This window comes from Chelon labrosus (assembly GCF_963514085.1).
Source record: "Chelon labrosus genome assembly, chromosome: 11".
Lineage (NCBI taxonomy): Eukaryota > Metazoa > Chordata > Actinopteri > Mugiliformes > Mugilidae > Chelon > Chelon labrosus.
This window is the reverse complement of record NC_140344.1, coordinates 29,494,203-29,506,508: the sequence shown is the minus strand read 5'-3', so window position 1 is coordinate 29,506,508 and position 12,306 is coordinate 29,494,203. Positions and strand designations below refer to the sequence as shown.

General features: G+C 45.9%; 2 protein-coding genes across 2 annotated transcripts; one reads left to right on the top strand and one right to left on the bottom strand.

Annotated features, from left to right (window-relative positions):
- Positions 1 to 2,766: 2,766 nt before the first annotated feature.
- has3 (hyaluronan synthase 3) lies at positions 2,767 to 6,131 on the top strand (the record flags this gene model as incomplete). Its single annotated transcript, XM_084555819.1, has 4 exons — positions 2,767 to 2,860; positions 3,169 to 3,719; positions 4,381 to 4,482; positions 5,202 to 6,131. 4 exons carry the CDS (start codon positions 2,767 to 2,769, stop codon positions 6,129 to 6,131), a joined length of 1,677 nt encoding a protein of 558 aa, XP_084411945.1.
- A 4,000-nt stretch (positions 6,132 to 10,131) lies between these two features.
- chtf8 (CTF8, chromosome transmission fidelity factor 8 homolog) lies at positions 10,132 to 12,297 on the bottom strand. Its single transcript, XM_084555623.1, has 3 exons — positions 12,143 to 12,297; positions 11,541 to 11,664; positions 10,132 to 11,274 (listed from the first exon to the last, which is right to left on the bottom strand). The coding sequence occupies exons 1-3, from the start codon at positions 12,160 to 12,162 to the stop codon at positions 11,035 to 11,037; spliced, it is 384 nt and encodes a 127-aa protein (XP_084411749.1). The 5' UTR covers positions 12,163 to 12,297; the 3' UTR covers positions 10,132 to 11,034.
- Positions 12,298 to 12,306: the final 9 nt, after the last annotated feature.

The window sequence follows — 12,306 nt, the reverse complement described above, 5'->3', positions numbered from 1 at the left end:
ACGACGTATTCAGTGTCGCCAGAAACGACAGAAGCAAACTAAATGTTTATGTGGAGTCTCAAAGTTGGGAACTGAATCTGCTCCAGCAAAGATCTGCTGGACCAATCACATCATTTGGGGGCGGGGCTTAATGTGGTTATGGACAGAAGAGTAACAGTAACAGATTTAACGTTTTAACCGAGGTTCTTCATATCACCTGAAAGTCTGACCTTTGACCTTCACCTGTGATTTCCTGTCACATTTTAACAGTAGACGTCACGACACAAACTGTAATATCCTTAATATCTGGGCAATAACTTTACATAGCCGTGTAATATTGTATTTTATTGTGTATATCTTAACGGTTGTTCGTGGATTACTTGGATGGTTTTGGACAGATTCCTGGAGTTTACTGGTTTAATTAAAGCCCTGGTTCTTTAGCTCCACCCAACACTCTTCCCAGACACCTCTCTCCCTCCCTCTCTCCCTCCCTCTCTCCCTCCCTCCCTCAGCTCTTTGCTCTGGGGCAGATCCATCATTCAGTAACAGCCCTCCACCTCCACCTGAACTCCCTCCAACCCCAGCACAGCTGGGACTGTCACCACCAGCTGATTCATTTTGACTCATTTTCTTAAGGTTTAAGGATTATTGTGCCTCCTGGATCCTCTGTAACTCTGTGATCATCCAGACTAACATGGATCCATCATCTGAACCATCAGGTGGACCAGGTGACCAGCTCCAGGTTCTCTGAGGACTAACACCTAGGACACTTACAGGATTATTTTATTACGACAAAGGTGACGACTTCTTTTAAAAACCTTCCTCCATCTTCCATCGTACAGGTTCACAAAGTTTATTTGGAGTCTCTCTGTTGGGAACTGATTCTGCTCCAACAAAGGGCCAATCAGATCGTTTGGGGGCGGGGCTTAATGTGGCTTAATTTTGGTAGTTTCCAATAAGTTTAGCATGCTAACAGGATTAGCTCTGTGAACAGGCCAGGTTAGCAGACCTTTGACTGACTGAAACGTTCCTGGTAGTTCAGTGCTTCAACAAGTTCAGTTTCCACCTTCAGCTCCATGCACTAAAGATGTGGATCCGCCAGCATCCACCATCCACCATCCATCCTATAAACCACTGACTTGTCAGGATATCCCAGCAGACGTAACCTCAGGGCTAATTGCACCTGTCCCCCCTCAGTTCCCTGCCTAATCCCAGCTCCTGACCCGACAACAACCCCCTCATCAAACAGTCCCTGTGATGGTCTGCTTATTATCTGGCCCTCGGGCCCCGGGGCGTTCAGACCACGCTGCCTTGGCCGCTGCTATAATCCACCGTGGAAGCTGTTGTCTTTGGCAGAAATAATAATCCCAGGAGGACATCAGTGGTTCCCATCCAGAGGGTACCTGAACCACGGGGGGTATCTTTGTAGTTTCTAAGGAGGTATGTTTCAGAATTAGCTCAACTAATCTGAAGACAGACGAAAAACAGGGATTGTTATTTGATTAAAGAGGTTTCTACAGAGTCAGAGATCCAGAATCATCAGGAGGAAAACGAGCAGCCAATCATTTAGAGGAATTATTCTGAAGAAGCTCTAAATGACAGCGATGACATGTGAAACCAATGCTCGGGAGGAAAAAATGTTTTGTGTGCGTTCCAAGAACCTCAATTTGCAAATTCCCCTCACCCCGCCACCACCCCCGCCCTCTCTGCCAGGACCTCAGGTATCAGACTGATCCTGAACTCTGGCCGAAGGAGGAAGAATGAAAATCTGTACATTGATCCGGGGGAAACTGATAAATCAGAGGGTCCCACAGAGCTCACTGCCAAATATAAATGTTAGCTTGTCTCACGGTGGGGGGAGTAGGTGGGGGGGGTGGTAGGTGGGGGGAGGTGGAAGCTAAGGTGGGGCCTGGAGGTTACAGTGTAGGAGGTAATTTCATGAATGAAAGGACAGAATTGTTCCAGCGTTTCGTCTGGTCCTGAGCACCGGCCAAACCCCGCCTGGCCTTTAATTAGAGCTATTAACCCAGAGAGAGAGGGACGCAGGACAGGGTGGGGGTGATGGGGGTGGTGTGGGGGCAGTAGTAGAGGTATTAGAAGTAGTAGCAGAAACAGTAGCTGTGGAATTAGAGTACTAGAACTAAACTGTGGATGTAAAGCTCTGTTCAGACCTTCTGTTAACATCCATCCTGTGTCTCCACCTGGTCTTAATCTAAATGTGTCTCCACATGCGTCCCCAGCCAGCACTTGAGATCTGATCTCAGTTTGTGTGTCTGTAAATGAGCAGCGCCATCATGTGGTCAGTAGAATATTGTAGCAGCTGCTGTCTCTAATGGATCTCTACCTACCGCTGGATCAGAACCATCCACAGCTGCTTGGTGACTTGGAGACATGATCCAGATGTTGGAACAAGATGGAAAGACTCTCACATGTTAAGATCTGATTTATTTCAGGTTCAGTTTCTTAGTTTAATGGACACAGAGTCGCTGTGATGTTAGTGCTGGTGAAAGGAAACAGGAAATGACACTTGGGTCAGTTAACGAGGACTTACAATCTCTCTCTGTGAGAGTCCAGAGGTCCAGCTCTCAGTCTGAACGGACCTCTGTACACAGACCTAATGACGTCTGTGGAGGTTCTCAGTCGTCCAGGTAGAAGTTGATCTAAAAAACAAAATGTTTCCTCCAAGTGTTCAGCTCTAAATGTCTGGTGGAGAGTTTAGATTTTTATCACCTGGAGGTCACATGACTTTATTTTTTATTTGTCCTGTCTCTCCTCTCCGGCCTCCAGATGCCCTCTCGCTGCAGGAATGCGGTGAACATCGTGCTCACCACCCTCTTTGCTGCGGTGGTCCTCTTCACCATCCTCCTGGCTTATGTCACAGGTGAACTTCAGCCACACAAACAGAAACATGAACAGCACCAAGCTACGTTAGAACCCACAACCTTCATGCTGTCATGCTAACCACTGCTAAAGGTTGCCAACTCCCACCTGGAGAAATACACTGCTGGAGCCATTAGCATCTCCATTAGCATCACCCTTGTTTTCCCTACCTTTAGCATCACCATAAGCATTGTCCTTAGCATCCCCTTTAACGTCGTCATTAGCATCTCCATTAGCCTCTGCTCTGGAGTCTCCCCTCCCTGGCTGTGACTGGTCGTATCACTGCTCTTCCCGTTCTTTGTTTTGAAGGCTACCAGTTCATCCACACTGAGCAGCACCACCTCTCCTTCGGCCTCTATGGTGCATTCCTCTCCCTCCACCTCTTCCTCCAGAGCCTCTTCGCCTTTTTGGAGCACCGACGGATGAGGAACCCCGCCCGGCCTCAGCACCTCCGCCGCTCCGTGGCCCTCTGCATCGCAGCCTTCCAGGAGGACCCGGACTACCTGAGGAAGTGCCTGCGCAGCATCCGCCGGATCTCCTTCCCGGGCTTGAAGGTGGTGCTGGTGGTGGATGGGAACCGACCCGAGGACCACTACATGATAGACATTTTCCAGGAGGTGATGGGCGGGGCCGACCAGGCCGGCAGCATGGTGTGGAAGGGGAACTACCACAGCGACGGCAGCGGAGGAGGAGGAGTCGGAGGCGGGGGGAGAAGCACGGTGCACATGGAGGAGGCGTCGAGGGTGGCTCGGCTGGTCAGAGGCTGCCGCTATTCCTGCGTCATGCAGGAGTGGGGAGGGAAGAGGGAGGTGATGTACACCGCCTTCAAAGCTCTGGGCGACAGTGTGGACTATGTGCAGGTAAGAACACCCTCAGGAAGAAAGAACGTCTGCACCGATGATTCAGAAATATGTTTTATTCCTGTTGATGACTGCAGCTCACTGGCCACTTCATTAGGTACACTAGTGAAAACAGTCCTGCTCTAAATCTGGTCTCCATGAAGGTTCTGGTGGGTTTCATTTTAGAGACCTTCTACTGGGGGGCCTCCCATGATGCTATAGGCCTAGACCGCTGGGGGGCTTCCCATGATGTAGCTATGCTCTAATTTCCTCAAGTCTTCTTTTTTACTGCTGTAACCAACCTGAGGTGTTACTATCTTTGAAGAAAAGAAAGTGAAATCTGGTCCTGGATGGGGTCTAACCTTAAGAGCTGAGTCTCCACAAAACGTTATATCAAGATTTAAGGTTAATTCTGTCTTTAGATTTAAACCAAGCAGGGAATCTAAATGCTAAACCTGTTACGAAGACACAACTCAACACTGAACTCATTGACCTTCAGAAAGCACCAGCTCCGTCTTCTTCCCCAGCTGTTGCCCACCATCTGCGTCCTTGCAGCAGGTCAAAGGTCATGTCCACAGTGGGGATGTCTCTCAGCAGCCTCTCATATTTCTCATGTTTTAGCGTTAATACCAGTCAGCATTCTGCAACACCTGCAGCCTGAACCTCTTTCCTCTGCTTTCAGGTGTGTGACTCTGACACAGTCCTGGACCCGGCTTGTACCATAGAGATGCTGAAGATACTTGAGGAAGACCCGATGGTGGGAGGGGTCGGTGGAGACGTACAGGTCAAGTATTATCATTTTACTCATCAAAGCTGCGTTTTCCACCACAGGAAGAAACTTCCTCCAGAGAATAAGAGTCTCTGTTATTATCTGTAAAACCTGGACGTTTCAGGTGAATAATCTCTGCTTCACAGTTTAAACGTTTGTTTTTCACTTTGAATATTTTTCCAAAAATCTGCAGAGAAGAGATCCAGCAGGAGTTCTGGATCTGCAATGAGATAAAACATTAAAGTTTTGTTTTGAGCTTTTTGAAACATCAGATTTATCCTCTCTGGGTCTTAGGCCGAGCTGGAAACAAAAACCTGAAGTTACTTTTAGGTTCTTGGAAAGTTCTATGTTTCTGATTTCTTTTTTTGGTGAAAATGTGGCTTCATAACTCTGCTCCTTGTTTGAGTTCTAACTGCAAAGATGCTGTAAATCCAAAAAGAAAAGCTGAACAAGGACTGCTGGATCTTGAAGTTGCTTTTCAAGACAGAAGAAGACAGAGTTAGGGTTTTTATCAGGAACATCTTTGGGTGGTGTCCACCTGAGACTCACCTGGTACTAGAAGAATCATGGATGAAACATCTTGAAGAAACCGTAAAATTCCAGATGTCTTTGTTTTAGCTTGTTCCTTAATTTCCACCATGACCTGGATGACTGAGAACCTTCACAGACAAGATGCTGTAAAAAGAAGATTTTTCCTTTTCTTTAACTCTTTTCTCTTCTGGTCCGTCCTCCAGATCCTCAACAAGTACGACTCATGGATCTCCTTCCTCAGCAGCGTACGCTACTGGATGGCCTTCAACATCGAGCGGGCCTGCCAGTCCTACTTCGGCTGCGTCCAGTGCATCAGCGGCCCCCTGGGGATGTACAGGAACTCCCTGCTGCAGCGCTTCCTGGAGCCCTGGTACCACCAGACCTTCCTGGGCTCCAAGTGCAGCTTTGGAGACGACCGCCACCTCACCAACCGGGTGCTCAGCTTCGGCTACAAGACGAAGTTCACGGCGCGGTCGCAGTGCCAGACCGAGACGCCGACCCAGTATCTGCGTTGGCTCAACCAGCAGACTCGATGGAGCAAGTCGTACTTCCGCGAGTGGCTTTACAACGCCCTGTGGTTCCACAAGCACAGTCTCTGGATGACCTACGAGTCCGTGGTCACCGGCTTCTTCCCTTTCTTCCTGGTCGCCACCGTCATCCATCTCTTCTATCGGGGGCGGCTCTGGAACATCCTGCTCTTCTTGTTGACGGTGCAGCTGGTCGGGATGGTGAAGGCCACCTACGCCTGCTTCCTGCGGGGCAGCCTGGTCATGATCTTCATGTCGCTCTACTCCCTGCTCTACATGTCCAGCCTGCTTCCCGCCAAAATATTTGCCCTGCTCACCATCAACAAGGCCGGGTGGGGCACCTCGGGCCGCAGGAAGATCGTGGTCAACCTCATCGGCGCCGTTCCAGTCACAGTGTGGGCTACGGTGCTGCTCGGGGGCGTGGCCTATACAGTCTACTGTGAAACACAAGAGCCGTTCAGTGAGACTGAGAAAGCCTTGTTGATAGCGGGGACGATACTCTACGCCTGCTACTGGATCATTCTGCTGGTGCTCTACCTGGCGATCGTAGCCAAACGGTGCAACAAGAGGGAGGAGCAGTATCACCTGCCGTACGCTGAGGCATAACCCCGTCAGCAGAGAGAGCCCTGGGACGCTTGCGCCGGGTTTTTCACCGATTCTAGCGAGGTCCTTGTTTGACCCCGCGAACCGCTAGAAGGATCGAGCTGGAAACCAGGATCACACCTTCATCACTGGTGCTAAAAAACAAAAAGAAGAGGCGTGAATCTGAACTCTGGGCGGCAGGAATCCTCAACGGTGACGGGATCCATACAGCTCCCCATTTATTATCAGGCTCAATGGTGCTTCAGACTGAAAAAACAAAAAACAAACCAAGCAGGACCGATCCAGGGTGTTAAGAGTTCATACTGACGCTCTGAAAAACATTAGGTAGATGACAAAGACAAAGGAGAGAAGGGTAAACATGACCCTAAAGTCAGAGCAGCAAAACAAATCTGATCAGTGGTTCCACTGTCTGCAGAGTCGACTGAAAGACCGGCTTGAGTTTATTTAAAAACTCTACTGAGACGAGAACAGACTAGAGCTGGAGTCAGGAAGCTAACGGCTAACAGAGCTAGCAGGATAAGCAGTCTAGACTTAGAATCTGTCTTAATGCACCTCTCAGTCTTCAGTTCGTGGTCACTGTAGTCGCTCCTCCTGTACAGACTGACATGTGTAAAAATACAGAACATCAGTGTCGGCAGCTTTTGAATTTATCGATGCTTTGGCTTAAAAACTCAAACGCTGGTAGACCTTTGTCATCAGGTTTCATGATACAATCTTTGTTCAAATAATAGAAATAATAATAATATTTAAAGCCATAGATCAGGTTAAGTTCATCAAATTCATACTGAAGATTTAGACGTCTAGCCTGGAAGCCAAGAAAATAAACTCCAACAGACGTGTAGAGAACAACGTTAGTCAGTACCAGCTACCTGCAGCTATAGAAAGGTTTTTATCCTCCGTCTGAATACATGCTGACTGCATTAGGGACAGGTGTCTGCACACAGCGTCAGTCGACCACCAGGGTTTTCTTAGCTCGGTGTAAATTCAGCTGGACGTTCGCTATCGTTCACTGCCACATCCTGATTCAGGGACAGCGCTAGAAAATGTGTCGGTTGCTTTTTGGTGATGCATTAAACTGATATGTTCTGACACATTTGATTATATCCTCACACATGTCTGGCTCTGGAGTACATGGGTTCTGCTGATGGACACGTTTTAAATGATGATTCACTGGGGCTAGTTTAACCTGGGACGTCCAGTAATGTGTAATAACGTCAGAGGTCGTCTGTGAATCATCCAGGTCTGTCATTTATAAATCACTCCACTGATCACCAACCATGTTCCTCCAGACACAGAGGTCCTGATGTGAAACTGATCCAGAGAGAATCAGCGTCTCAGTGGTTCATGGATGTTTTCTGTTCTTCTTCTAATGATGAAGGCTGAGTTATAAACCAGAGTCTGGACAGATGTTTGTCTCTGTAGCATTCAGACCCATTCACAGAACCATCAGAAGAAAGAAACCATGAAGGAAGAGGACGACATGTGATGTGATGGAGTTTATTTAGTGATGGATTCATGTTCATCAGTAAAGGAGGAGCTGATTTAAATAGTGACAGGTAGTTCAGGTTTAAACCATAGACTGTATATAAATATGGACGCCACGTCTCCTCTTCCTCTCATTGGTCAAACTGACTCTATGTTCCCGGGGATACAGGCGGCGCCATCTTGTGAGTTTGGATCCAGAGTCTGATCAGTACGGTCTGAGGGTGGAGCCACGTGGAGCCCTGATATTGATGCCCCGCCCACACTTCCTCCAGACTCACTCATGTTTTATGATTGACTCTTGAACATTCATCAGCATTATATTAACGACCTAAAATGACAGAAACCGTCCTTTAAAAAATAATTGTCTGACGTGTATTTTAGTGTTTTAGTTTGGCCCAAGCCCCGCCCACTAACATGGAGGAGGTGGAGCTTATGACCTATACTGCAGCCAGACACCAGGGGGAGTTCTACTTGCTTTGGCTTCACTTTAGAGGAGCAGTTCCTCCGTCCATTGTTATACGGTCTATGGTCACCACAGTCTGATCTCATCAGGTTTTAGTAGCAGAGACGTCAGACCCAGAGATAAAGTCAGTAAATTAGAGTCAAACACAGAGTTTATTATTTATTTCTGTGACGTCTGCAGGTTAAACTGGTCCCTGTGAACAGAGCTGTCGACTCAAACATGGTGCAGTCTGACTGAAGCGTGTTCTGGGTCGTCTGGTGTGAACAGGAGGAGGTGCAGCGACCTGAACCTCCACAGAGATGAGATCACCCCGACAGATCCGACCTCCTCATGAACAGCACAATCATCCGCTACGATCCACAGACAATCCCAAACCTTTCTGAACATGCAGCTGAGTCCTTGGTGCTGTTGAACGGTGTCAATGAGGAGAGAAACTTCTCACCAACGCTCACCAGAGCGTCTGCAATTCAGAGATTGCTTTTTATATAAATATATAAATATATATATTGTAAAGGTGCCAAAAGACGTTTTCCTACTGGACGATTGTGTCGTCTTCGTTCGTTCCCTCCATCAGCAGCAGAAACGTAAAGACTGAACACCAAAGAGATTAATGAAGGTATCTTCCAAAAAAAAAACTTTGTTTTATGTTATTTTTTAACTGTGAACATCTCTGCAGTTTAACTTATGTTCTTGTTGTTTGGTCTGGAGCTGGCTGTAAAAGTTTAAACTTGATTAAAAAAAAGACCCATTCATTAAAGAGGAGAACGTGTTTGAAGGTCGGCTCAGGGTTTTTATTTCTCATTTTCAGACCAGAACAGCTGTTGTTGTTGTTTCTTGATGCAGGATGCTGGAACTTTCCAGAGTCGTTGAAAATGCTTTTTCTGTTTCTGACACAATCCTCTCATTCAGATCGGACGGACGACGTCTCCACCGACATTTTCCCTTCATTCATCCCTTCATAGTTTTGCTGTGTTTGCTGTGTTGGACGGAAAAAGAAGAAGAAGAAGAAGAAGAATGTTCTTTATAACGGCTGAAGCAGTAAAGAATGAATCTGTGTGGAAATATCAGTTTATTTCACTCTGAGCTCAGGAACAAAGAACTGTACAGCTGAGTAGAGGGACACAGTTCAGTAAAAACCCTCTTCCACCAGCCTCCACTCAAATATTGTTAACTTCAAACATTACCATGCTAATATGAGTTAAAGTAGACATAACATTTAAAATAACACCATGTTTAATTATCACCATGAACTACTTTACTGTTCGGCGTGTATTGATTTCCACTCAGAACTATTTAATAATTTAAACTTTTATATTTTGTATTTTTCCTCCTAAAAGCTTCTTGTTTCTAAATCAAGGGAACCGTGAACAGATGACATTAAATCTCCAGCACGTCTCCATCTACTCACTAAGTTACTAAAAACATCCTGAGGGACTTTAAAGATGTCCTCCAGACACCAGACATGCTCTGTCCACCCAACCATCCGCCCTGACCTCCTCCTCCTCCTTTCTTATGACTGAATGAAATTTACTTTGAATTAACAGAACACTTTGAGTCACGTTTTAAAGAATACATCTTTAAGAATGAACTGGTCTTTTTGTGGAGATGATCCATCTAAACGTTCTCTTATTATATATCACGTTCATTGACCAACAAATGACTGGCTTTTAAATGCAACATAGCCCTTTACTATTGAGAGGACCAGTCCTCTCCTGAGGCCTCTGTGGTTCTACTGACTCTACTGCGTTCACTGTGTTTGGTTCCCGGTGGAGCAGCGTGAATGTTTCTCTGATGAAGTCACTGATTAAAACGACTGAACTGACTTTAACCACACGCTTCTATGTTTGACTTGAAAAACATGTAGAGTACAGAGTGTGAGGTGTTTGAAACGTTACAGCAGCCTCCATGAATCGGTCCTTTCAGTCACGGCTGTTTGTCAGTGGGTGGGTGGAGGTTAATGTAAATATTCTGTAAATATTCTGGCGACATGGTCACAAGCTCCGACACTGGCTCAGACCTCACATCAACACCTGGTCTCACCTGTCCATCCACCTGGTCTTAATCTAATGTGTCTCCACATGCGTCCCCAGCCAGCACTTGAGATCTGATCTCAGTTTGTGTGTGTCTGTAAATCAGCAGCGCCATCATGTGGTCAGTAGAATATTGTAGCAGCTGCTGTCTCTAATGGATCTCTACCTACCGCTGGATCAGAACCATCAACAGCTGCTTGTTGACTTGGAGACATGATCCAGATGTTGGAACAAGATGGAAAGACTCTCACATGTTAAGATCTGATTTATTCTAGAGACAAAGACTCAGATTAGACCTGAACCCTGAAGCTTCATCCTCAGAGGAACCAGGTCTCTGATGAGGAACAAACATCTCCTTCAGACAGGTTTAATTACATATTTGTTTTCCAGTTTGAACAAAGTAAGATGCAGCATTTTCCAGATTACTTTCTATCTTTGTCTACGTTCAGGTCTTGTGTGAAAATTCATGAATGTTTTGAGTCATTTTTATGTAGAAATGTAGAAAATTCAGTGTAAATGTAATGAAAATATTAAAATAACTGTGATTCTTTATAAGTTACAGGTCATTAGAAAATGTTCTAAACATTTAACCAAAGACTGGATCTGTGTGGAAATGTCAGTTTATTTCAGGAACCAACAACTCAAAGGAGGCTCACTCCTTCATAACTTAAAACCTAAACCAGTTTATTTTTATATAAAAGTTCCTGAAAACATGACTTTAATTCTCCATTATTTCTCCATCTGTCACAAAAACATCATTTATTAGGAACTTTAAAGATGGCCTGCAGACACCAGACATGCTCTGTCCACCCGATCATCCACCCTGACCTCCTCCTCCTCCTCCTCATGTCTCGGCTCCAGTCTCAGTTTCTGTGACTCTGAGTTTTTCCTCAGTCTTTGATCGGGCCGACGGGACCTCAGCCAGGATCTACACCTTCTTGGGTACGTTGGTGATGATGGGTTTGGGACGTGTCTTGAAGATCAGCTTCCGTTTGATCAGCGCAGTCACGGAGTAAGAGGTGGAGGCGGGTCCTTGCTGGTCCGTTTCCATGGCTACGTCGTCGTCGTTGCTGTGGACAGAATGTTTGGTGAGGACGGCGAAGGGTTTCTCCAGTTTGACCTGCTTCCCGTACAGCATGTGGTGTCCGACAATCAGCACTGGCACCCCCTGGTGGAGGGAGGGAAGAAGAACAGACGCTGAGACTTTACAGATCACTGCTACGTACCAGAACTTGGAGGATTAAAGTTTACTGTAGTACAAGACCCAGAGCTCTGAAAGGTTCTGGACAATAACAACATCTACGTCAGGACTACAGCTGGGTATCACTACTGATTTCCTGATTTGACTTGGAAACAGTTTTCTCTTTCTTTCTTTCCATGTTAGATGTGATTAATCTTTTTTGGATTTGTTGGGCCGTGTTGTTGAAGACTTACCTCTGTGGTGTAGAGCAGGTCTCCCATCACCTTTCCCTCCAGACCGGTGTTGTGTCTGGACACCATCTCTCCCTGCAGCTCCACCAGGAGCCACTCTGGAGGACTGCAGCCGTCCACGCTGCCTCTGCAGGAACAGCACCAACCAGACATGTTTACTACTGAACCGCTAACAGCTAGTCCTGCTAATATGATCAACTATTTATTACACAGAGCAGCAGAAATGTTTCAATATAATTCATTTGAGGTCTGAATGAGGCAGTTTTGGCTAAAATGCACCTAAGACATTTGTATATTAAATAACAGATGTTTATATAAGGTCTAAGGTGTGAGAGGAAACTAAAATAAAAGCTTTTAAAAGTCCATATGCACTCTACAGCAGCACTAACAGCCTTCATACACCAGACTCCACTCAAATATTGTTAGTTTCCAATATTGTCATGCTAATATGAGTAACAGTAGACATAAAATATAAAATAACACAATGTTTAACTATCACCATGAACTACTTTACAGTTCGGCATGTATTGATTTTAACTCAGAATGATTAATTAAATCTGGGTATAAAACATAAATACGTATTTTCTCCCAGGAATATTTCTTACCTGATGACAATCTGAACCATGGTCTTGTCCGATAACTAAAATGTCTCAAATTAACTCTAATAAACTTTAAATTATCATCTTATTCATGTTAAACGATCCCAGAGCAGCGGCTTCAATAACAAACCAGCTCCGTTCAGTCAACTTCCCGCCAGCACCGTACGTGC